Raw genomic sequence first — 25,164 nt, 5'->3', positions numbered from 1 at the left:
ACACACCCTTCAACTCCTGAAGAGGCCCTTGATAGTGCACAGAGAGAAGATATTCTCAACACGCACCCTAACCTGGAAGGCCACACTTGTATTACAAGTGGCTGGGAAAACCTAATTGCTGAATTGACATAATTCATAATTGGAATAGCTCAATTGCTGATGGGAATTGCAAAGTGTAATTATATGTTAGCTCAAAGCACCGACCAGATCAGCTCTCCTGGGAATCTCTGTGAACTTGTATGTGCTGGTCTGGTAAAGAAGGCTCTGATGTATGAATGTATGTTGAACTTCTTTCGTACCATACATAGCCAACCGTTCTTAGTTTTTTCGGTAAAGTCACGTAGGTAAAAAATGAAATAAAAATTAATAAAAATAAAATAATAATAAATCACGACGTTTCGGAGGCAACACAAGTCTCCGTCATCAGGTGGGACCGTCACAGCTAGATTTGCTGTATCAAGGTCTTGCTGTATCAAGGTCTTGATACAGCAAATCTAGCTGTGACGGTCCCACCTGATGACGGAGACTTGTGTTGCCTCCGAACGTCTTCGTGTCATGAACGAAGACGTTCGGAAGCGACTTGGTGTGGCCCCCATTGCGGACAAGATGCTTGAGGCAAGGCTTCGGTGGTACGGCCATGTGATGCGAAGGAAGAGTCATCAGTGGCCAAGACTGCCGTGCGTATTGAGCCAGAGGGCCGCCGTCCACGCGGACGTCCGAAGAAGCGATGGATGGATCGAATAAAGGAAGACATGAAGACGGTCAACGCATCCCCTGAAGATGCCCTGGACCGAGCCAAATGGAGAAGACAATGCCGAAAAGCAGACCCTGCGCCACAGCGGGAACAACGCTAGGAAGAAGAGGACTTTTATTAATTTTAATTTCATTTTTTACTTACGTGACTTTACCGAAAAAACTAAAAGTATAGCCAACCGTGCTAATCGGAGGTGCGGGATAGTGAAACCACGACTGTAGGGTTGCCATCTGTCCAAGTTTGACCCGGATAATTCGGGAATTGGCATCTAGATTCGGGTGGCAGGAATGGATTCGTACCGAGATGTGGTTGGATTATTTATTTACTTTATTCACGTATACTGCGTGATAGGCCTCGGATAATTGAGATATGTGTCCCGGTTTGGTCTGTGAAAACGGTTGCAAACAAACATACATACACAACTGTCACATTTAATGTCTTCAATATAAACATCCTGCGTGTGTTGCCCGAGGACTGGAGAACTTGACGCTGGGAAAAACCCGAGGACGACTTTGTTGCCGCTGTCTAGAATTGGAGCGTCGAGCCAGCGCTCTTCACCAAGGTGTCCCACAACCGACGTGAATGTGGCCCAAGTCCCGGCCAGAGCACATTTGCACCCATCAAAGGCGTGAGCTGTACCGCTCTGCGATGCGTTTTCTGGTTGTAACCACGCGTTGTTCGGAGAATGAACGCTTCACTCCACGTGCTATATATGAAGGGCGGCAAGGCTCCACGAGGCGACGAGAGATAGCGAGAGGCTCGTTCATGAAAGCCTATGCGGTAAGGCTGACGTGAATGGTTTAGAACCACACTAACTATTCGGTGACTAAAAAGAGTTACATTCGGGTATTGGCAACCTTTGCGTCAAATGAGGACCCCTGACATTTGAATTACCAGCCCAAAATGGAAGTGTGCGTTGTTCATTTCTTAATGGGCTTTGAAATACATTTAAATGTAGATTAGATGTAAGGAATAATAATCGGCATCCAACACATAGTACCTGTTTAAATAGATAAAAGTATCTAAAATAAATATCGTTCCACTATGAACGCTGAATGATACTGCAAGTTGGCCTTTGTGCATTTTATAGATTTTTTTTATGTACTCACACGTGCATCATATTTACTTTGATTCACAAAGTTGTGGCTCCTCAAAACATGCAGAGACTTTCGATCGGCATTTCGTTATGATCTCCGCAATATGCGTCATGTTATCCCACTCAAACAGAAGCTTTCATCCCACGCTGCTGTGATGAGATTTCACCACGCTCTGCATACGGTTTGTACTGTAGGCGTTATTGCGAGCCAAGCACGAGATGTGGAATTTTAATTTCCTGTCCGCACGGGGATCAATAGTGTTAATATAAGAGCAGCGGCTCTCACGCTAAGTGTGGAGGCGCGGGGCTGCTCACAAATCACTCGCCGCTGGCCCAAGCAGACATTACAGTCCTAATCTAAAGTCTCGGATGCACGCAGGCTGCACGAACACTCACAAGCGCCATCAGGTCCACAAGCAACTACGTCTGGAAGGGGCGCCAGTGACGCTTAGTGCAAAAGCAGTCCCCATGCGAATGCACTAAGGTGGAATTCTTATGTACCGAGTCAGTTGCCGCTTCTCAATAAGCGTTGGCTTACGCAGGACACACTTCGTGTCATCTTTTCACATCCTCGATGGAATGAAATCCAAAGCTTATTATTTCTTGCCAACCACACTGAGCACTTGCCGACATGTACGCGCGGAACAAATTCACGTGTATCGATGTGTTACTATGTTTGTACAGGCTTTTGGGAAATCTACTGGATTGTGACCGATCTTGTCAGATCTCGAAAATTAAAAGCGGGAGATGAGCCAAAATAGTTCTTGGATGGGTGACGAACATGCATAACAGGTCACCCAAAAACCTTTATTATGAATAATATTGGTCGCGAAAGCCTACTTGTTAAACTCAGGTATTATGGGCTCCATGGCTAGATGTGGGCAGCAGAGTGCAGTGCAGAAGAACCCACTGGTGTACTCTACGTGTTCTGGAACATCTGTTTTGCACTCCTCCACCAACCCACACTCACTAGCATGGAGATGTGTGGACAAATAACCCCAATGACCCGCACGGCATGGGCAGGCCCTCATCCGGCAGTGGATTGACGAAGAGCTGTACACGTACGTCCACTTTGAGATGCGGATATTAAGAATGACTTTAACACTTGTGGGTGACTCCTAGGTTCTTTCCACGAATAAATGTGCCTAATAGAATGGATTTGTCATTACTTCTGGTTGACTCCTTTTATCGCTATATATATAAAAACGCTAATCATTGCACAAATCCATCCGCGTATAACAGGCACTGCCGCAAATCAATTGAGGTATGGGATGACAGACGCAATGGATATAATGTACACGTGCACATGGTGTTCGTACGGCGGTTACAACAATCCACCTCGTTTCTTGTTTTTGGAGACACTGTCAAAGAATCGTCCGGTGTCTCTTTGGCGGAGGACTATGCGACGGTCCGGGGGGCAGCTCTCCGTGGCGGTGCAACAGCAGAAGCCGAAGCTGGATGATAGGTCCACGGCTAGGGTCAAGGAGAGGTCAGCCACCGTCATCGCCCTGCAGAGCGAACACGCACGCACACGTACCTCTTACATGTATTGCTCTACACTCGTGGGAATTGATTTGCCGACATAACGGCATTAACCTCAAAGAGTTAATAATTGAGACGAGTACATGACGCTGACTTGCGCGGGGGTATAAATGGAACATGTCGATACCAATGCCAGAGCGCGTGTTTGGGTTTTAAAACGAGAACAATGACTCATTGCTAGTGGATGGCTTGCCCAAATTCTTTATGCATTTGGATGGAGGAATGAATGGTGGAATGAATGAATGGATAAATGAATAGAAACTTGGAATGAAACTTAAATGGTGCATTATATTTGATTAACATTTAATTATGTGCCAAGCTGCTTTTGAGAAGTATAGCATTCCTTGTAGTGAAAATCAAGATAACTCTTTTGGTGGTTAAGCAATGCTAACATGCGATTTTTAAGTGAGCATGCATAAGGCTGCTCGTCATATTGCTATGGTTCCGTGGATTCACCAGCTGTCATCTGAACGTATAACATTTCTTTGATTTGTGACTGAAAGTGTTATATGCCAAGTTATTATAAATTTCGCTTCTATTCTGTTCAAATTCATAACAACATTTTGTAAAGCAGAGAAAAAATACACAAAATAAGGAATTCGCCAAACATTTCAAGCAGGGCCTTCCTAAATCAGTCATGACACTCCATGTCATCAATTGTTAGGGGTAAGGCGGTGGTGCCATGGTTAGCGCAGTGTCGGATAAACCCGGCGACCTAAATTAAATCCCAGCCATGGCTAACACCAGTGGCAAGTGATATATCTGAACCGGTCTTTTACACCCCCTTCACCAACCCGCACTGACCAGCGTGGTGAAGAGCGGTTACGAGGAGGCTTTCATCCTACAATGCACCAATACAGGACCGCACATTATCATTACATTATAATGATTATTATACCAATTACCGTACACAACATGGGAAGCACAAAGATCCCCCGTATAGCCTTAACAGACTGTAGGAGCAAGTGCTGTTAGTGAGCACCTATAAAGTCCGGCACGGCACACGAGGGGGTGGGGTGGCCAGCACCACGCCCGGCCGCCTTTGTCTCCCCAGTGGCGATATTTACACACCGCACCAGGTACTCATTTGTGGCTGAGTCGACCTAGGGGAGGCCCGGGACCGGTTCAGATAACCGTCACTGGTGTTCGCCGTGAGCGGGAATCGAACCCGCGTCGCCAGGTTCGTAGCGCAGCGCGCTAACCGCTCCACCAACGCTCCTCCAGGATGTGCCAAACACCAGGTTGGCGCGGCATGTATGTTGAACTTCTTTCGCACCGTACGTAGCCAGCCTTGCCTATCGGAGGTGCGAATTGCATCATGAATGTGGAATTTCTAATAAGTGATGCATTGTACCGGGGCACAGTGATGACCTCAAATCTCATGTCTGCTTTGCGGGCAATGATCCTCCTTGTGTCCCGCTGAACGGTTTTCACATGCTTCGCCAACTCCTCGCACAATCCCGTCGGGTAGGTGCTCTCCAGCCAGTCCAGCTCTGTAGCAACACAGCAGGGTACAGCAACCGCTGCTGAGTACGAGTGCACCATGCTGATCGGAGGCGGCAGGGCAAACTAGAGGGGCTGGATTTGACCTCAGCCTGCACGGTGTATCAGAACAGAGAAAGCAGGTCGGATATTGAAAGAGCCAGTATCAAAGGATTATTTTAAAAAGTTTGGCAAGAGTGAAAGGTAGGATTCAAAGAAAGGACTTATTTTAAAATGAAAACCCTTCGACCACAAAACCGTCTGAAAGCGAGAATCATTATGATTTAACCCAGGAGACAGCACTAACCTTGCACCCCTGCCCATGAAGGGGTATTACTGATTCACTAACCCATCAATGGCATTGTCCCCCAGAGCCATCCTTTACAACAGCACTGTCTTCTTGGTTCTTTCGGTAAAGTCACGTAGAAGGGAAATAATAAAATAATAAAAATAAACCAATAAAATAAAATTCTCACGACGTTTCGGCCACAACGCAAGCAGCCGTCCTCAGGTGAAAAAAAGGGCTGTCGGAAAGATAGCGTTCCAATGAGACCCAGGAGACAGCACCTGAGGACGGCTGCTTGCGTTGTGGCCGAAACGTCGTGAGAATTTTATTTCATTATGTTTCATTTTTATTCTTTTATTATTTACCTTCTACGTGACTTTACCGAAAGAACCAAGAAGATGAATCCCTGCAGTCACGAAAGCTTTAAATCGAAATTTAACAGCACCGTCGGTCACCTCGTTGGTGTTTGCCGGACTCTGCGAGGAGCTGGAGTCTGCTCTGCAGGTCACCCGGCTCCTCGGTGTGCACGGGCACTGACTCAAGCCGATGCTCGCAGTAGCTGAGCTTGTGCACAAGCGAGCCCTGTGTGAGCACACGTGGAGCACACAATGCAAGGTGAGCACGCAGCCCTTCTGCTGCATACAATGCCACTCCACGTGGGAGCTCATATAATCTCATGGTGGCTTTGGTTATAGCAATCATAGTGCTTTTAAATTGTTTTATTGTTTTATATTTGTATTATTTTATTATTTCCCTTTACGTGACTTTACCGAAAGAACCAAGATTAATAATAGTGCTACTTTAATTTTATATTGCGTCATTCATGCCAACAGCCATCCCACAACGCTGCACATTCATGACCGACTATAATCACCCAGAAATGTCTGTCCGTCCCGCGCGTGACGTCACACCACATGAGGCCCAACCCCCCCCGCGTGACGTCACACCACATGAGGCCCAACCCCCCCCGCGTGACGTCACACCAGATGAGGCCCAACCCCCCCCCCCGCGTGACGTCACACCACATGAGGCCCAACCCCCCCCCGCGTGACGTCACACCACATGAGGCCCAGCCCCCCCCCCGCGTGACGTCACACCACATGAGGCCCAACCCCCCCCCGCGTGACGTCACACCACATGAGGCCCAACCCCCCCCCGCGTGACGTCACACCACATGAGGCCCAACCCCCCCCGCGTGACGTCACACCAGATGAGGCCCAACCCCCCCCGCGTGACGTCACACCACGTGAGGCCCAACCCCCCCCCGCGTGACGTCACACCACATGAGGCCCAACCCCCCCCGCGTGACGTCACACCAGATGAGGCCCAACCCCCCCGCGTGACGTCACTCCACGTGAGGCCCACCACCCCCCCCTCATTAATATTCATGAGTGGGTGCATTTTTACACTAACGCAGAGGAAGGTAGAGCTGAGTTAAATCATTTATTACGCAAAGTCACTTCAAATATGAAGTTTCTTTATAGAAAGTGACGGTAAAAAAAATTTATCTACGCAGCACAGTGCTACATCCGTGCGTGACGTCACTGCAAAAGAGCCCCCCCCCCCTTCATTAATATTCATGTCCAAGTGGAAATTTACACTGACGCACAATGTCACGCCACATGCCGCACCCCCCCCCCTCATTAATAATCATGAGCGGGTGACGTCACTCCACATGGGGCAACCCCCCCCCCTCATTAATAATCATGAGCGGGTGACGTCACTCCACATGGGGCAACCCCCCCCCCTCATTAATAATCATGAGCGGGTGACGTCACTCCACATGGGGCAACCCCCCTCATTAATAATCATGAGCGGGTGACGTCACTCCACATGGGGCAACCCCCCCTCATTAATAATCACGAGCGGGTGACGTCACTCCACATGGGGCAACCCCCCCTCATTAATAATCACGAGCGGGTGACGTCACTCCACATGGGGCAACCCCCCCCCCCTCATTAATAATCATGAGCGGGTGACGTCACTCCACATGGGGCAACCCCCCCTCATTAATAATCACGAGCGGGTGACGTCACTCCACATGGGGCAACCCCCCTCATCAATAATCACGAGCGGGTGACGTCACTCCACATGGGGCAACCCCCCCCCCTCATTAATAATCATGAGCGGGTGACGTCACTCCACATGGGGCAACCCCCCCCCTCATTAATAATCATGAGCGGGTGACGTCACTCCACATGGGGCAACCCCCCCCCCCCCCTCATTAATAATCATGAGCGGGTGACGTCACTCTACATGGGGCAACCCCCCCCTCATTAATAATCATGAGCGGGTGACGTCACTCCACATGCCGCACCCCCCCCCTCATTAATAATCACGAGCGGGTGACGTCACTTCACATGCCGCACCCCCCCCCCTCATTAATAATCATGAGCGGGTGACGTCACTCCACATGGGGCAACCCCCCCCTCATCAATAATCATGAGCGGGTGACGTCACTCCACATGGGGCAACCCCCCCTCATCAATAATCACGAGCGGGTGACGTCACTCCACATGGGGCAACCCCCCCCCTCATTAATAATCATGAGCGGGTGACGTCACTCCACATGGGGCAACCCCCCCCCCCTCATTAATAATCATGAACGGGTGACGTCACTCCACATGCCGCACCCCCCCCCTCTCATTAATAATCATGAGCGGGTGACGTCACTCCACATGGGGCAACCCCCCTCATTAATAATCATGAGCGGGTGACGTCACTCCACATGGGGCAACCCCCCTCATTAATAATCATGAGCGGGTGACGTCACTCCACATGGGGCAACCCCCCTCATCAATAATCATGAGCGGGTGACGTCACTCCACATGGGGCAACCCCCCTCATTAATAATCATGAGTGAGTGACGTCACTCCACATGGGGCAACCCCCCTCATCAATAATCACGAGCGGGTGACGTCACTCCACATGGGGCAACCCCCCTCATTAATAATCATGAGCGGGTGACGTCACTCCACATGGGGCAACCCCCCTCATCAATAATCATGAGCGGGTGACGTCACTCCACATGGGGCAACCCCCCTCATCAATAATCATGAGCGGGTGACGTCACTCCACATGGGGCAACCCCCCCCCTCATTAATAATCATGAGCGGGTGACGTCACTCCACATGGGGCAACCCCCTCCTCATTAATAATGAGCGGGTGACGTCACTCCACATGGGGCAACCCCCCCCTCATTAATAATCATGAGCGGGTGACGTCACTCCACATGGGGTAAACCCCCCCCCCCCCTCATCAATAATCATGAGCGGGTGACGTCACTCCACATGGGGCAACCCCCCTCATTAATAATCATGAGCGGGTGACGTCACTCCACATGGGGCAACCCCCCCCCTCATTAATAATCATGAGCGGGTGACGTCACTCCACATGGGGCAACCCCCCCCCCCTCATTAATAATCATGAGCGGGTGACGTCACTCCACATGGGGCAACCCCCTCATGAATAATCATGAGCGGGTGACGTCACTCCACATGGGGCAACCCCCCTCATTAATAATCATGAGCGGGTGACGTCACTCCACATGGGGCAACCCCCCCCCTCATTAATAATCATGAGCGGGTGACGTCACTCCACATGGGGCAACCCCCCTCATTAATAATCATGAGCGGATGACGTCACTCTACATGGGGCAACCCCCCTCATTAATAATCATGAGCGGGTGACGTCACTCCACATGGGGCAACCCCCCCCCCCTCATTAATAATCATGAGCGGGTGACGTCACTCCACATGGGGCAACCCCCCCCCCCTCATTAATAATCATGAGCGGGTGACGTCACTCCACATGGGGCAACCCCCCCCCCCCTCATTAATAATCATGAGCGGGTGACGTCACTCCACATGGGGCAACCCCCCCTCATTAATAATCATGAGCGGGTGACGTCACTCCACATGGGGCAACCCCCCCCCCCCTCATTAATAATCATGAGCGGGTGACGTCACTCCACATGGGGCAACCCCCCTCATTAATAATCATGAGCGGGTGACGTCACTCCACATGGGGCAACCCCCCCTCATTAATAATCATGAGCGGGTGACGTCACTCCACATGGGGCAACCCCCCTCATTAATAATCATGAGCGGGTGACGTCACTCCACATGGGGCAACCCCCCTCATTAATAATCATGAGTGGGTGACGTCACTCCACACGGGGCAACCCCCCTCATTAATAATCATGAGCGGGTGACGTCACTCCACATGGGGCAACCCCCCTCATTAATAATCATGAGCGGGTGACGTCACTCCACATGGGGCAACCCCCCTCATTAATAATCATGAGCAGGTGACGTCACTCCACATGGGGCAACCCCCCTCATTAATAATCATGAGCGGGTGACGTCACTCCACATGGGGCAACCCCCCTCATTAATAATCATGAGCGGGTGACGTCACTCCACATGGGGCAACCCCCCCCCTCATTAATAATCATGAGCGGGTGACGTCACTCCACATGGGGCAACCCCCCCCCCTCATTAATAATCATGAGCGGGTGACGTCACTCCACATGGGGCAACCCCCCCTCATTAATAATCATGAGCGGGTGACGTCACTCCACATGGGGCAACCCCCCTCATTAATAATCATGAGCGGGTGACGTCACTCCACATGGGGCAACCCCCTCATTAATAATCATGAGCGGGTGACGTCACTCCACATGGGGCAACCCCCCCCCCTCATTAATAATCATGAGCGGGTGACGTCACTCCACATGGGGCAACCCCCTCATTAATAATCATGAGCGGGTGACGTCACTCCACATGGGGCAACCCCCCCTCATTAATAATCATGAGCGGGTGACGTCACTCCACATGGGGCAACCCCCCTCATTAATAATCATGAGCGGGTGACGTCACTCCACATGGGGCAACCCCCCCCCCCCCTCATTAATAATCATGAGCTCAACAATTTTTCTATTGAATTTTTCATTTTTACTGCAATATACACCAGTCCTTGGACGGGCAAAAAAAAACAGCGAAATATATAATGACCAAATCCCATACACACGGTTAGATACGCACGGCGCAAAAGAAGACCAACCCTACTGGCTACTACCAAGGAAAAACAAAAATGAATACACAAATTAAGTAATGCCACCAAATCAAAAAGCACAAACATACAAACACGAAGAAAAGAGTCTACGAGGGCGACGACTACACATCCCAGATCGCAGTCCCAACTTCCCAACCAAGACAGGAAACCTTCACAGGTTTTTGACCCCCCCCCCCCTTATCGTCACGCGGCGTCACAAAAAGTCAGACCCCCCCCCCTCAAATATGACGTCACAAAGCACAAAGCTCTGCCCCCCCCCCCAAAAAAAACATGCTTCAAATCGCTTTAAACTATTGTCATTGTAGTGCGTATTTAATGTGGCGCTGCACTTTGATGTTGTAGGAGAAAACATTTATTAAAAGTCTATTTAAATAAGTAGAACGTGTTGTCTGTATTTAAAGTTGCGCATTTTGATGTGACGTCACATTTCTCAAACCCCCCCCTCCCCCTCGTCACACATCGTCACAAATGTCTGACCCCGCCCCCCCCCCCAGGTGCGTGACGTCATTTATGGACGGCCCCTTACCTGTTTGTTTTTTTTACTCGACCGTGAAGACTACTTATTGTAACAGCGAGGAAGTGTTATGTCTGTGTATTGTGTGTACGTATGTACTGGGGAGACAAAATTGGCCAGGGCGTGGGGTTGGGCACACCACCCCCTCGTGTGCCGTGCCAGCTTTAATAGGGGCTCTCTGAGAGCACTTGCCCCAGCACTGTGCATGGAACTATATGGGCGATATTTATCTTTGTGTGTATGTTCACGTACGTGTCTACATACATGTACTTTACACTGGTAGGAACCTCCTGGTTCCACCAGTCCACAGCGGATTATTGTGTCCGTCCGTCGTGCATCCAAAAATGGTAGGGTGTGGCTGGGTGGAGAGGGGGGTGGGGAGGGTGAGGAGGGTGGGGAGGGAGGGTGGGGAGGGGTGGGGCTGGTTGGGGAGGGGTGGGGCTGGTTGGGGAGGTGGGGAGGGCTGGGTGGGGAGGGAAGGGTGGGGAGGGGCTGGGTGGGGAGGGGCTGGGTGGGGAGGGGCTGGTGAGGAGGGTGGGGAGGGGAGGGGCTGGGTGGGGAGGGTGGGGCTGGGTGGGGGGTGGGAGGGGTGGGGCTGGGTGGGGAGGGAGGGGCTGGTCACCCCGTGGTGCCCTTATAAAACTCAACGTTTAACCTTCTCACGCCGGCTTGTGCCCGCTCTCACAGTCGGGCATACTGTATTTGCGGAATACACCACGCCGCCGTTGACCCTGGCCATTGACCGAGCAACCCAACGTGTCCTACCAGCTCCCTCCGCAGGAGGAATGTGTTTGTGGGTACATGATTGTGTGTGTGCGTCTGCGGGGTTCAAGTTCAAGTTCATTTATTAGGTATAGCCCTGTGAGCCATTCGGCTCTTGAATCGGGTGCAACCGCAACAAACAAAAAGTAGAAACATGAACAAGAAAACATCTTAAAGTTAATGTGACTAAGTGCAAACAGAAAATGCAAGTTGTCAGTAGAGGGCAGTGCAACAATATCCGTTGTATCTACCCGTGCTCCAATGTCTATTATCCCTGCCTTCACCAACCCGCACTGACCAGCGTGGCGAAGTATGGTCAAATCACCCTGACAAACATCACGGTTAAATTTCGATTTAAAGCTTTCGTGACTGCAGGGATTCATCTTCTTGGTTCTTTCGGTAAAGTCACGTAGAATTGAAATAAAAAAATAATAAAAATAAAACATAATAAAATAATTCTCACTAGAGAATTATTTTATTCTGTTTTATGTTAATTTGTTTATTTAATATTTTATTTATTATTTATTTATTATTTCAATTCTACGTGACTTTACCGAAAGAACCAAGAAGAAGAACCATCACGGTGTGGGGAGGATTGACGGGGCTATTTTCGCACGCATACACCTGTTGATATGCACGGCTGATTTCGCTCGGAGGAACATTGCGGTCCGGTGAGAGCAGTGATAGACAGCGGCGAGACACGGGGGCCTCCGTAATGAGACGCTCACCTTGCGGCGGGCCACGGCCACGTTCTGCCTCAGCCTGTACCCGCCCATGAAGAGGAAGCAGAAGTAAGCGCACACGGCCTCAGGGTCAGCCTGTGACAGCGGAATGGAGAGTCAGCCCCAAGGTAAAACGCAGCGAGGTTAATATTGGGGCGTAACAGTGTAAGAAAGATATCTCAATACCAATGGAGTGGAGAATTACATCCTGTGTAATTGTGTTGTCTCGAGTGATGCGTTTATTGCACAACTGAAACATCACGTCCCAGGAAGACTTCAACAATTTTCCCAGGACGGCAGCTACCCCGAATAGAGGATGATCGTGGAAAAACCCAGGACAGTGAGACTCGGCTCTAAGGAAAGCTGTCTCGGGTGTGGACCAATCAACTTCAAGGACAGTGCATATATTATCAGAGTTATGTTTTTTGTTGGCATTATGGCTGCAGGTATTGTGATCTATGCAAACATGACTCCTTGTAAAAAAGGTGTCAGTTTTGATGCCAGATAGAAGGGTAAAAAGACCAATTATCAACCCAGGACAGGTTGCAACCGTAGTGCCCACAGCACTGCTAGCAGAGGGCATCCTGTATTGAGACGTGACGAGGTCTCTCATTACACTGGCCAGGCAGTTTTTAGGAGCTCTGAGTTCCCTCACTTTACTTCACCCCAAGCGATCAGTCAAATGGCTTGCGGATAAAACCTGCTGTCAACACTGTGTGTGCATCAATTGTCTTCATGTTACCCAGATTGCCCTTGTTAAGGAATAAGGAATAATGTTGCATGCATATGTGATGGTGTAAACATGTTATGAACCAACCATAATAACTGGGGTTTTAAAAGTAATGCATTATTATATGAGGTCATATGTTGATAATTCATATTCAGCCATATATTCCTTAACTGAACATTGTGAACACCACACACTCTACAAAGTGTGAACGTTTGTATAGAGAGAGAGAAAACATTAAATGAAGAATTTTGCTGGAGGTCTCGGCCATTTCAATTATTGGACATTTAACGAATCCCAGAGGGAGACTAGGCCAAAATACCCTCCAGAGAAGGCTCTATAGTCCTCCCTCTAGTGGAGGGCCATCCACTATCAGTGCCGTGAGCGAGCCATTTCAGGGCTGCACCTTTAACCTTGTTCCCATTACAGATGGAGAATCGATTGTCGCAGCTTTAGTGCCTAAGAGTAGAGTAATTATGACACAATTACGAGGCACAATTGCAGTTCCAGAAGTCTCACCTCGACCAGGTCTTCGGGGGCAAAAGAAGTGGAGATGTGAAGCATCTCCTCCATTGTCCTCAGAGCCAAGTTCATCGTCCATCTTTGTAACACACCACAAAGACACAGGTGCCCCATTTCTCCAAAGAGACTGGTGGAGCAAGTATCCCTTAAGTGAGCACTAGCCCACAAAGACTCCCTAATAATCCCTACATGCTCTTGGCTGGGGAGTGATGCTAGCAAGGAGATGTACTGGGGCACATGACAAGGTGGTGTGTCCGTTATTTCCCCAGTACCGATATGCCAATAGTGAATACTTAACTAGGCCCTTATTTTTAGTTTAGTTTATATATTTTTTTCACCCAGGGTGGAGCCAATGGAGATAGTTTTTTTATTTTCTTAAAGGCTAGGTTAACCTTGCTACTGGTGTTATCTATGGCTAGTAATCGAACTCAGGTGACCAGGTTGATGGTGCACTGTGAACACCACTCTACTACCACCACTCTCCGCACCACATGCACAAACACATACACACACACAACTCACATGCAATGTAAACAGGATTCGTGCGTTGACTTGAGATTACTAGAGTATATGTGTGTATATGCTTTGTGGGGAGCAGTGGCGTGACGACATTATCAGCTCAGAGGGTGCGGCAATCGGTCAGGTGGGGCCCCCAATATTTGAGTTTCGCACTTTGCGGAAGCCAAACATTACTGCTCTAACTTAGTTTGAGTCTCTCTGACCCGCATGAGTGGAGTTACCCCAGCGCCCATATTTCCCTTACCGGTCATTGGGAAGGAGCTCAGTGGGGAGCGTCTCAGGGATGAAGATGTTGACCAGGCCACAGAGCACTGCAGAGTTCAGCAGGTCCTCCATACAAGAGACCAACAGCCCCTGCCTACCCTCTGCCTCCACCTAAGCACACGCGCACACGTGATTACGGTTTAAATTCTCGCTCGGTTGACGGGATACGTTTGTATGCAACAAGCGGAACGCTGTTTTCCTTCCTCGAGATTTAATATACTGCACATTGCTGGTTCGTTATCGATACCGTATTAAGATCGCAATGCTTAGAAGCTGGGTATAAGCACACCCCTTGGGAGCAAGGTAGCAACACAGATGACGCTGAACAGAAAAACACATTTTTAGTTGGGAAACATTTCCCTTTATCCATAATAGCGTTTTTTTTTGGGTGAGATCGCGTAAATATATAAATGTGTGGTTAAAACCCGCCACAACCCAACACAGCCAATTAGTAAGGTTTGTTACGTAAACAGAACGTGCAAATGTGTTACTAGTACAGCACACCGGTGTGTTGGAGAGCCAAGCCACAACATTTACAATCTGAGTACGACGTTTCGCCAGTAATTGCAACTAGTTTTATCAGGTGACAGCCAGATTTGTGGAAAAGTCCTGTTAAGTTTACGTGACAAACTTTAGCAATTGGCTGTATCGGGTGGTGGCGGGTGTAACCATACACTTATATATTTACGCGATCTAACCCAAAAAAACTGTATTATGGATGATATTGGTCGCGAAAGCCTACGTGTTAAACATTTCCCTTCATCGCAAACTATAAAATCCTGTGCACTTTGCTATTATGCCACACGATGGCGCTCTCTGTTAGCAAAAAACTAAAATTGTGCCATTAAAACATTACAAGGGACTTGGGGGATTTATAAATGCGAGGAATGACCTGTAATTAGGAAGAATTACTGTCAAGCTGTTACGATCGGGTAGCTCTGGTGTACGATAAGATACAGCATATGGATCTTTATCAGCCGTTTCTTCAAATGTAATCAAGCTCGTGAAACAATCGACCAATGATGAATACAAACGACTTGTTCTCTCTTTATGCTATGTCGGCTCTTCATCATTACTCAAGTGAAAATGGAGCATATGTTTTCACCAATACGCAAACTTTAAAAATCTCTATTTCATAATGAATACTTGACTGACATGTCTTGCAACACACCTCTACGTGAAACTGAGAATCAGGCATGCTTGAATCAATCCTGGTGAACTGCCATATGTTACAGGTCAAGGTATGGCACATGTTAATGGCTGATACAGGCAAGATATCGGCCCTATCTTGATTCAAAATTATATATTACGTAACTCTAAATAATCATAAGCATAATTTTGGAGAATATCAATAGCAAAATATATACGCAGACATTGGCTCCTTCATATATCCCGCTCCCTACGTCAAATGTAAGTATATCTTACACAACCAATCGGCCACACGGCCTTCTGGCATTGTATTATTTCATCAACATTGATTCAGCACAAGCAAACTCTGGACTGGTTTATTGTTTCATGGGGGGTAGATAAATATATGAAGAAGGCATTGTCTGGTTTTCATTTTTTTTTATATCCTCTATATTGGACGCTGCTAATTATTTAACGTTACGTGAAATGTGTCTCGTGTCTCTGTAGACCGAGTTTGAGAAGCACCTTAAGGTGAGCGTTGACCATGCTGAGGATGCATTTCTCCGGTGATGGGTAGTGTTCACGGCCTCCCTTGGGAAGCTTCGTGTTGTACCTTTGAGCCTCCTCATGACCTACAGAGAAGACCACACCGCCTATGAAACCTGACGAGGTTACAACCCCCATTTTTACAATTGGGGAAATGGATCATTTCCAGCTTGTTTGTCAATCCACTGCCAGACGAAGGTCTTCCCCAACGCTGTGTTGGTCACTGGGGCTGTTTGACCATACTTCACCACGCTGGTCAATGCGGGTTTGGTAAGAGGGTACCCCCAAATGGTTCCTGATGTACAGGAGGATATGTGAAAAGGTCAGATTTGTGGACACCTACTGAAGATGCCAGTTACACCATGCACCACAAATAGGTTGCTGCACAAAAAGTGACGCACGGACTGCTTTAAACATGGGAAATGCTTCACTGGGCCTTGGAAGGAAACACATGTATGCAAGAGTAAGAACACTTTACTGCGTGTGAAAAGTTAGATTTTTGTACATCTATAGAAAATGAGAGTTACATGCATTAATACATCACTGTGTGGGCAGGCAGTCAATTGATCAGGTTGGGTATGTGACAGTCATATATGCGCCGTTGTACTTTATTCACATTTAATTCAAGCAAATGCAATCGCCTCATTGACAATGCAATCGTGTGTTGTTCGCCTCATCGACAGGCCGCATGCAGGTGTTACCTGGAAATGGCTCAGACTCTGGAGGGATGTTGAAGGAGGTTTTAGGGGAAGAGCCCAGGCTATGTCCTGGCAGGCTTTCAAACCCAGAGGTGCCTCGCAGGAGAGAATTACTCTCTCCGGAGCTCAGCGACCCTAAACTTCTGTTCGTAGCAGGGACTCTGGGTGTCCACTGCATTCCAGACCACAGTATAGGGCAAGAAGGTTCAGGTTAAAATTCGTAGAGTATTCGCATCTCCCCTCAAATGCCAATGAACATTGTTGAAGCTGTAATTGTTGTTTTGTGCGTGAATTATTTTTCGCTTAACTTTTTGCCATTTGACACCAAGTTCATCTGGATTGCGCTGCATTATGTCGTCAGACGAAGTATCCATTCGGATCTCTCGCAATAGCTGCGCGACCGTTCGTGACAGAGAATGGCCCACGGAAGCAGACATCACAGAGCTACCTCTGAGGTCCCTTCAAGTTGCTTCTGGTCCACACACTTACGTACGTATGGATGTTGAACTTCTTTCCCACCGTACGTAGCCAACCACACTAATTGTCGGTGCGAGGGAAGGACAAACTAAACACAAAAAGCAGTTCTAAAGAAAAAAGTTTTCAATCTAGATTTTAAAGTGCATAGCTCCAGTGGATTCCTAATATCGGAAGGAAGAGCGTTCAAGAGGGCCGCAGAAGTGCATCCGAAAACCGAGCGATGCAGTAACCGTCTTTAGAAGGCATCACTTTACCATTTGCTCATCATATGAGAGTAACATTTTTTATCAGATGCGGCTGCCTGGTTTCAAACCAAGGAATTCATCAACGCAGAGAGCACCTTGAAGGGGATGGAGCAGAGTGCCTCATCGTCATCGAGCTGCAGGTGGCAGGACCTCTCCCACGTGAACCAGATGTCACGTGCCACAAGGTCCCAAAACAAGTCAAACACCTAATAAGACAGAAAGTTAAGAAAACACGTGTTTCCTGCATTCAGCACGTAGAAAACACCTTGAAATAACACACATTCTTGTAAACAATAAAGTGTTCCCTTAAAGGATACATTGGTGGAGGAATTTGCTCGAACTTGGAATTCAGCACTTTGGAGTCAAGGGTTGGTGGGCCATGTAGATTTGTTAAACTTCCAAACAAATTTGGTTGTGATGTGGCCAGGGGTTGGCATAAAAGAAAATGGGCTCACGAACCCAGCTGTGTGAACCTTTGAGGTTAATTGCCTTATATGCATGGGTTTTCTCCAGCTCATTTGATTTCTTCCTACATGCAAAAAATATATAATTTCAAATAATTGACCACATATCCCAATTCAGGATCTTCCTGCAAAAGAGTCTTGTGACTCAGTGAGATTTTGCTGGTAAATACATCACGTTATTATTACCGCATTGAACAGGTAAAACAAATCCTAGTATGGGGCCTTCGTTTTGTTTGAAAGTACTAATGGAGTCCAGGTGAAAACAGTAACTGTAATTTTTCAGAATTTAGGTGAAATTAATCTCAATTTACTTTGACCGGGAGTGGATAGTGAATGAAACCCAACCAAACAGCACTTGCCTACACAGCATGCTGGTGATGAGGACCAAAATTGAAGCCACAGAGCCATCTAACTTAATCCCGAAAACCACAACAGATACAATTTATCAATAGAAAATGCACGTTAAACTTGTAAACAAAAATCATCAGCTGTTTTTTCCTCTTCTAAAAGATAAGTAAATATTCCAAAATCCGAAAGTGGCTACCATACAAATCAAACCGGCTGTGCAACACTCACGTAAGCCACTATATGTGACCACAGTTTAACAATGTACGGCTCACATGTTCGTTGCTGCCCAGGGCAAACATGCGAGCGTCTATCGAAGTGTCGGCTGCCACCACCCCGGCCCGCTTGAGTTCCTCCACAAACCAACGGGCCCGCGTCTCCTTCTGCTGCTCTGTAAGCCCATCCAGGCCCTGCAACCTCTGTGGCGCATGACCAGCCAGGCCTGCACACATACAACGCAAGTAAGGGCAGCACGTAATTAATTCATCTAGGGCATGAGACATGCGGTAATGTTAAGCCAAGTGAAAGTAATTCAGATATAGACCGTGGTTAACATGTGTCGGTATACGACATACTGACACTTCTCAGAACACCAAACATGTATATTGGCACTTTTTAAGAACTGTTCCTCTACTACGATGTTTACGTAGAGGGAAACGGCAATACAAATAGGTGTCATGCTGGGACTTCTACATAAAAATTTTGACCACTGGATCTAGATTTAAAAAAACATAGCCCAATGTCAACACACTGTTGGATCAAGGCTCCCCCACGCCACATCAGTCATGGGGGTTGTTTGACCATACTTTACCATAGTGGTCAGTGCGGATTGGTGAAGGGGGGCACCATTGGATGGTTCAGATATGTCTCACCACCGGTGTTAGCCCTGGACAATAGTTGAACTCAGGTGGCCAGGTTCACAGCGCAGGGCGCAAACCAATGGTCTACCGCTCAACCTCAAGATATATACTGTACACAGATGACCTTTATTTATGGGCAGGTAAGGGCTCATTGAGACCAGAAGTTTATCTTTCAAGGGAGACCTGGGGTTAAATAAATATAGTACAACAAAGCAGAAACAAACTGTTAAATCACTTTTAAAAAATGTCCAATAGATGTATTATGTCGTCCATGGTGCAATTATTTAAAAAAATGTACATCAACGTACAATTTGGATTTTGGTGACAGAAAACAATTGTTTCACCTCCTTTACGGCAATGTATGTATGTTGAACTTCGTTCGCACCGTACGTCGCCGACCGTGCTAATCGGAGGTGCGGCGGGAGGACAACAAACTAAACACAAAATTACGTTCTAAAGAAATGAGTTCTCAATCTAGATTCTAAAATGCATAGCTCCAGTGCTAATGACAATTATGGCAAACATAAACCCTTCGCTGTGCCAAGATGGGGGTGGGTCAGGTGGCCTCAAATCCATGGGGGGCCTCTGTAAGGACCAATGGGACCTCAAAGGAGGCCTCGTGCCTCATCATTTGCAGCCATGTTTAAAACTGAAGTGAGATAGAATCCATTCTAAATTTGATTCAAACTTCAAGGAGGGATGAGGTAGATAAGTTGCCTGCAGCAGCAGTTCCAGCCGTCAGGAAAATCTACCGATACAGTTTGGAGACCATAGAGCTACGCGGGATACCAATTTACTATGAAGGTATATTACGGGAGACACTTGAAGATGTACAGCTCGTGCAGGCAAAGATTAGCAATAGATTTGCCCATTCCTAGCATCGCAAATCATCAAACAAAAACACTGAATGTCTCTCAGACCTGGCTTTTGGAGAGTTGTTACAGCAGATAGTGATTGCAATTGATATGCGCGAACAGTATTCCTGCCAGATACGGCTCAATAGAGCTGAATTCACTGGCCTAACGTAGACATTCATACTTGATTAATATAAACTGTAATCTCGCTGCCTGCTTCAGATGATGTTGCACAGCTTTTACACTCACTGACAGCTATAATCTGCATCTCACTGAAGAATGTAATAGCCGTACTGGCCTTCAGAAGCGGATTGAGTAACGGTCTGGAAGTATGTACATTATGATATACACTCTTAATATCTACAGTACAGTATATGTTTAAGGAGATTCTGTCAATAAAATTACCCAACTCAGGTGTATCAGCGTTGAAGCATGTAACAGTATATCATCATACCAAGGTCATGTCTAATTCCGGCAGAATGGTGGTGCAGTGGTTCACACACTCATATCCTATGAACCCAACGACTCCAGGTTTCATTCCTGGCGAGTGATATCCAAAGTCTGAACCGGTCCTGGGACGCCTCTGTCATATTATTTCACATACAGCATACATGTTACCTCAACAAGAAATATATATAAAGTACTCAATTGGAATATATTTATGGCAACCATAGCCTACTGCTGCAACTAGCTTGGCAGGACTCTGCTGAACAAGTCATGGGACTCAATTAAGCTTTTCTGGGTAACCACGAAAAATTTAAATATGTACTAGAAAGACAGGATTTCTTACTCGTACTAGGTTGCGGTTACACGAACATTTACAACATTAAAATCACTTCACCCACACAGTTGATTCAGGGGAGCGCAAGTACACAAAACCTGCTCATATTGAACCGCATTTGTATATGTTTTGTGTGTGTTATATCATCTAAGGGACCCTGCCGTGCCCTAAGCCCTAAGGGGCTAATCTGTCAAATGCTTTTGATTAATTCATGAGTTTCTGAAGTGCCTGGCAAAAGACTTGAGGTCAATGGTGTTGGTGAACACCGTGTGAACAACCGCATTATTGCATGCCTTGCATCTGTGTGTTATGCATATAATTATGTACAAATATAATTAACAGACCTTTGTAAATCCACTGTATTGGAGGCCTCCCCATGCCCTGTCGATCATGGGGATTGTATGACCATTCTTCACCACGCTGGTCATTTGGAGTTGACTAAAGAGGGCCCAGGTCGGTTCAAATATCACTCACTATTGATGTTAGCTGTGGTCTTGAAACGACCTTAAGTAGCAGGTTTCACAGAGCAGCGCTCTAACCACTAAGCCACAACTCCACCGATTAATATCCGAGTCTAGAATGCTGCCTCTCATGTATAGTATGTATGTTGAATTTATTTCGCAACGTACGTAGTGAACCGTGCTAATTGGAGGTGTGGGGGAAGGACAACAAACTGAACACAAAAATCAGTTCTAAAGAAATGAGTTTTCAGTCGGGCCTGCAACGTCTCAACTCAGGCCTCAGCCCACCTTCAACATTTGAATCAAGTCAAATATTGACGATACAGTATTTAACAGCAGTGGAAGTTTTTTTTTCCCCTTTATATACAATGTGCTTTCAAAACAATGTTAACACTTACATGGGACTATCGTTTTTACTGGAAAAAGAACGGTTAAATACACTGTAACATGATAACAAATGTCATGTTAATAGCTTCAAAAAGTCAAAGAGATTCCACTTGTTCGCCATCATTGTCAACACGCTGCCTGGAATCTTCTCCAGGTGGTCTCCAGAGGCCGGAAGGCACATTTCTTGTGGTATTGTTGCAAATTCAAAGAAGTGTTAAAAAAACATTTAAGCACCTTGTATGTGCATCAAACTAGAGCAAAAGGCGGCATGCTAAACAAATGCGGGCCATGCCACGACTAGTAATTTGTGTCCAATTCACATTCGTTTCGAGTTTAACATTAACCTGTGTCGTGCCTCCCCGACGTTCTGGGTTGCACCCCATACTCAGGAGTAGAGCTCGGAGGTTGGTCCCAGTGAAGAGCTTCAGCGAGCACGTTGGAGACCATTGCAACCAGATGCCGCCATGCGCAGGTTGGTCCAGGCGGTGTATCCGCGAATCCTCGTGGACAGAGACATCTCCTCGCCGCCTGCCACGTGGAGGGACATGGATGAAATGAGACCGACACGCCAAGTGCGGCACACCGAGGATCTGTCACTTGTACGACGGTCATTGCCAGAGCCTGACTCGTGGTCTCATTGTTAGAATCAGCATGGTTTTTTTTCACTGGAGGAATCCGATGAGCTATAAAGCTCTTGTTTTGTTTTACAGATGTCCATTCGGGGCGGGTCAGAACGTTACAGCAACAGACAAAACAAAAACACGATATGAGTGCAAAGTGTAGGAAAGGTCAGCAAATCACACAAAAAAACTCAACTATATTTCATTTTATAAAGTAAAACCCACTGAGCTATTAGCCGCTTTTTCAGAAGCGACCTGGCCACAAATGATAGCTCAACGAAGTGGCTTAACAATGTGGCAATGTATCGCAGCCAAAATAATCTAAACGCATGTTTCTAAATGTGGAGGAAAAACCCTGGAGGACCCGGAGAATGAAAAAAAAAATCCACGCGACCACGGAGAGAGACAGAGACACGAAAAATCCCCATATACAGGTGTCAGGGTCGGGATCGAACCCTCAGACCTCCTGCATACCAGGCGAGGTAGTTAACATCTCCTAGCCACCGTGGCACCCCTGAACATGAGCCTGTAACAATATGGGGAAGCCAACCACTCATCAACGGAACGAGCCAAACATTCCGATGCAGGACCCTTCGGAAAAGAAAAACACATTCCTGCGGAGGGAGCTGGTAGGAACGTTGGGTTGCTCGGTCAATGGCCAGGGTCAACGGCGGCGTGGTGTATTCCGCAAATATGCCCGACTGTGAGGGCGGGCACAAGCCGGCGTGAGTAGGTTAAACGTTGAGTTTTATAAGGGCACCACGGGGTGACCAGCCCCTCCCCACCCAGCCCCACCCCTCCTACCCCCCACCCAGCCCCATCCTCCCCACCCAGCCCCTCCCCACCCAGTCCCTCCCCACCCTCCCCACCCAGCCCCTCCCCACCCTCCCCACCCAGCCCCTCCCAAACCCAGCCCTCCCCTCCCCACCCAGCCCCACCCTCCCCACCCAGCCCCTCCCTGCACGACGGACACAATAATCCCCTGTGGACTGGTGTAACCAGGTTCCTACCAGTAAAAGTGTTTAGATCTCAATGTGGCTTTCCTGAGTATAGAACACGGTGATTAGTATTAAAATTAATATATAGTGCAGAATATTATTATAATTGCACTGCGCTGGAATTGGGACTCCTAAAAGGAGTTATGAACCCTGAGTTAAATGATGACGTCACCCTGCTGCTCTATTTAAGACTGGGAGCAGGTGGAGGGCTTCACTATTCTAGCAAATTGCCCGATGATGCTGGATGGAATTACCAGCGAAACGTCGTACTACTCAAACATGTTAAATGTTGTGGATTCACTCTCAATACACCGGTGAGCTATAATAGTGAACCATTTGTCTTTTGTCAACGTGACTCTTTTTAAATCCTTTATATTAAGTTCGCTTGCTACCCCTATCCCCTCCCTGCATAATGCACGGGCATAACTAGTACTAATCACATACCTGCATTTCCCATATCCCCTCCCTTTGATGCTGCTAATCCTGCATAATGCACGGGCATAAGTAGTACTAATCACATACCTGTATTTCCCATATCCCCTCCTTTTGATGCTGCTAATCCTGCATAATGCACGGGCATAAGTAGTACTAATCACATACCTGCATTTCCCATACGTCCTCCCTTTGATGCTGCTAATCCTGCATAATGCACGGGCATAAGTAGTACTAATCACATACCTGCATTTCCCATATGTCCTCCCTTTGATGCTGCTAATCCTGCATAATGCACGGGCATAAGTAGTGATAATCACATACCTGCATTTCCCATATCCCCTCCCTTTGATGCTGCTAATCCTGCATAATGCACGGGCATAAGTAGTACTAATCACATACCTGCATTTCCCATATCCCCTCCCTTTGATGCTGCTAATCCTGCATAATACACGGGCATAAATAGTACTATTCACATACCTGCATTTCCCATAAATATGCTAAATTCCTCTTGATATGCAAATTCTTTTGTCAAGGCGCTCTTTCCCCCCCTTCCAACCCAGATTAAATATACGCTCCAAGCGTGGTGGTGTTTCATTCAGACGCTGTCTCCCCGACAGACCTGGTCTTCACCTGAGGACGGCTGCTTGTGTTGTGGCCGAAACGTCGTGAGAATTATATTATTATGTTTTATTGTAATTATTTTATTATTTCCATTCTACGTGACTTTACCGAAAGAACCAAGAAGACGCTTTATTCATTTAGAATACTCTCAAATCAGGCGTTTAGGCTGTCGACGACACCGTCCTCCATAACCTCCTCGTCCCAGTCGTCTTGGTCAATGGCGATCTCATCAACAACCCGATCAAGTTCGTCATTGCCATCATCCTTGGACGGACGACAGGCAATAAGATCCTGCGCCGCTCCAGCCCAGTTAGACGGAACCTTCAGGCAGCCGGCCATAATCCATGAGCGCAAGCACATGGACTTTATGAAGAGCGTCGTTGACAGCGACTGGCGAACGCATGTGAACTCCCGCCTGGCTCTGCTATTCGCACGTTCACAGGGAGTTGACGTCGCCGGCGCTCCTAAGTAGTCGCAGGCCATCTTGTAGTGGGCAGAGGGAGCAGCTCTTTGCGGAGAAACCACCACTGCATTACGTCAATGAAGGCGCTGGCGGTCGTGACGCCCATGCTCAGAAAACGATCGACTTCATCGCCGTCGTCTATGGAGTTGCCGACGTTGCTGAACAGGGTGCTGAACAGCGACCGCTCCTCCATATGGGCAGCAACTGCCTTCGGCGAGATCGTGAGCACGTCCGAGTAGCGATGCTGCAGGACAAAGCGGATTGTGGCCTTCCGTGTAGCCAGCTCGTCTTGGTCTGTCGTTTTCGACAGCTGTGGATTCATGTAGGATGCCACAATGGCGGGTTCCTGAACCAGTAGGTGGCGGTACCGCACCAGTTCGGCCTTCATCCCCGTCGCAGTCAAGGGCTCATCGATCGCTCTAAGGGCGGCTTCACCGTGATCGCAATGACGGACGAGGTGCTCCATCGTCACCGGCACGAGATCCAATGTCGAATTGTGGTCCGCCGACAACGAG

General features: G+C 47.7%; 1 protein-coding gene across 3 annotated transcripts in view; it reads right to left on the bottom strand.

Annotated features, from left to right (window-relative positions):
* LOC133350407 (uncharacterized) overlaps nt 1-25,164 on the bottom strand; it is a 28,465-nt gene that overhangs the window by 443 nt on the left and 2,858 nt on the right. For 2 of the 3 annotated variants that reach the window (XM_061564743.1, XM_061564745.1), the window contains exons 2-12: nt 21,898-22,040; nt 18,445-18,611; nt 17,456-17,566; nt 16,642-16,810; nt 15,920-16,026; nt 14,247-14,377; nt 13,481-13,562; nt 12,241-12,330; nt 5,616-5,742; nt 4,747-4,885; nt 3,189-3,358 (exon numbers count right to left, since the gene is read on the bottom strand). In XM_061564743.1, coding sequence (XP_061420727.1) covers nt 3,189-3,358; nt 4,747-4,885; nt 5,616-5,742; nt 12,241-12,330; nt 13,481-13,562; nt 14,247-14,377; nt 15,920-16,026; nt 16,642-16,810; nt 17,456-17,566; nt 18,445-18,471 — 1,153 coding nt within the window. In that variant the 5' untranslated portion in view covers nt 18,472-18,611; nt 21,898-22,040. Of the gene's footprint in view, nt 1-3,188; nt 3,359-4,746; nt 4,886-5,615; nt 5,743-12,240; nt 12,331-13,480; nt 13,563-14,246; nt 14,378-15,919; nt 16,027-16,641; nt 16,811-17,455; nt 17,567-18,444; nt 18,612-21,897; nt 22,041-25,164 lie in introns of those variants that run through there. The other variant, XM_061564746.1, reaches the window with a different exon arrangement.

The sequence above is a fragment of the Lethenteron reissneri genome, chromosome 33 (assembly GCF_015708825.2).
Source record: "Lethenteron reissneri isolate LAM-NWPU_2019-01 chromosome 33, ASM1570882v1, whole genome shotgun sequence".
NCBI classification, from domain to species: Eukaryota; Metazoa; Chordata; class Hyperoartia; order Petromyzontiformes; family Petromyzontidae; genus Lethenteron; species Lethenteron reissneri.
The sequence above is the reverse complement of the archived record's forward strand: the minus strand, read 5'-3'. Positions and strand labels throughout refer to the sequence as shown.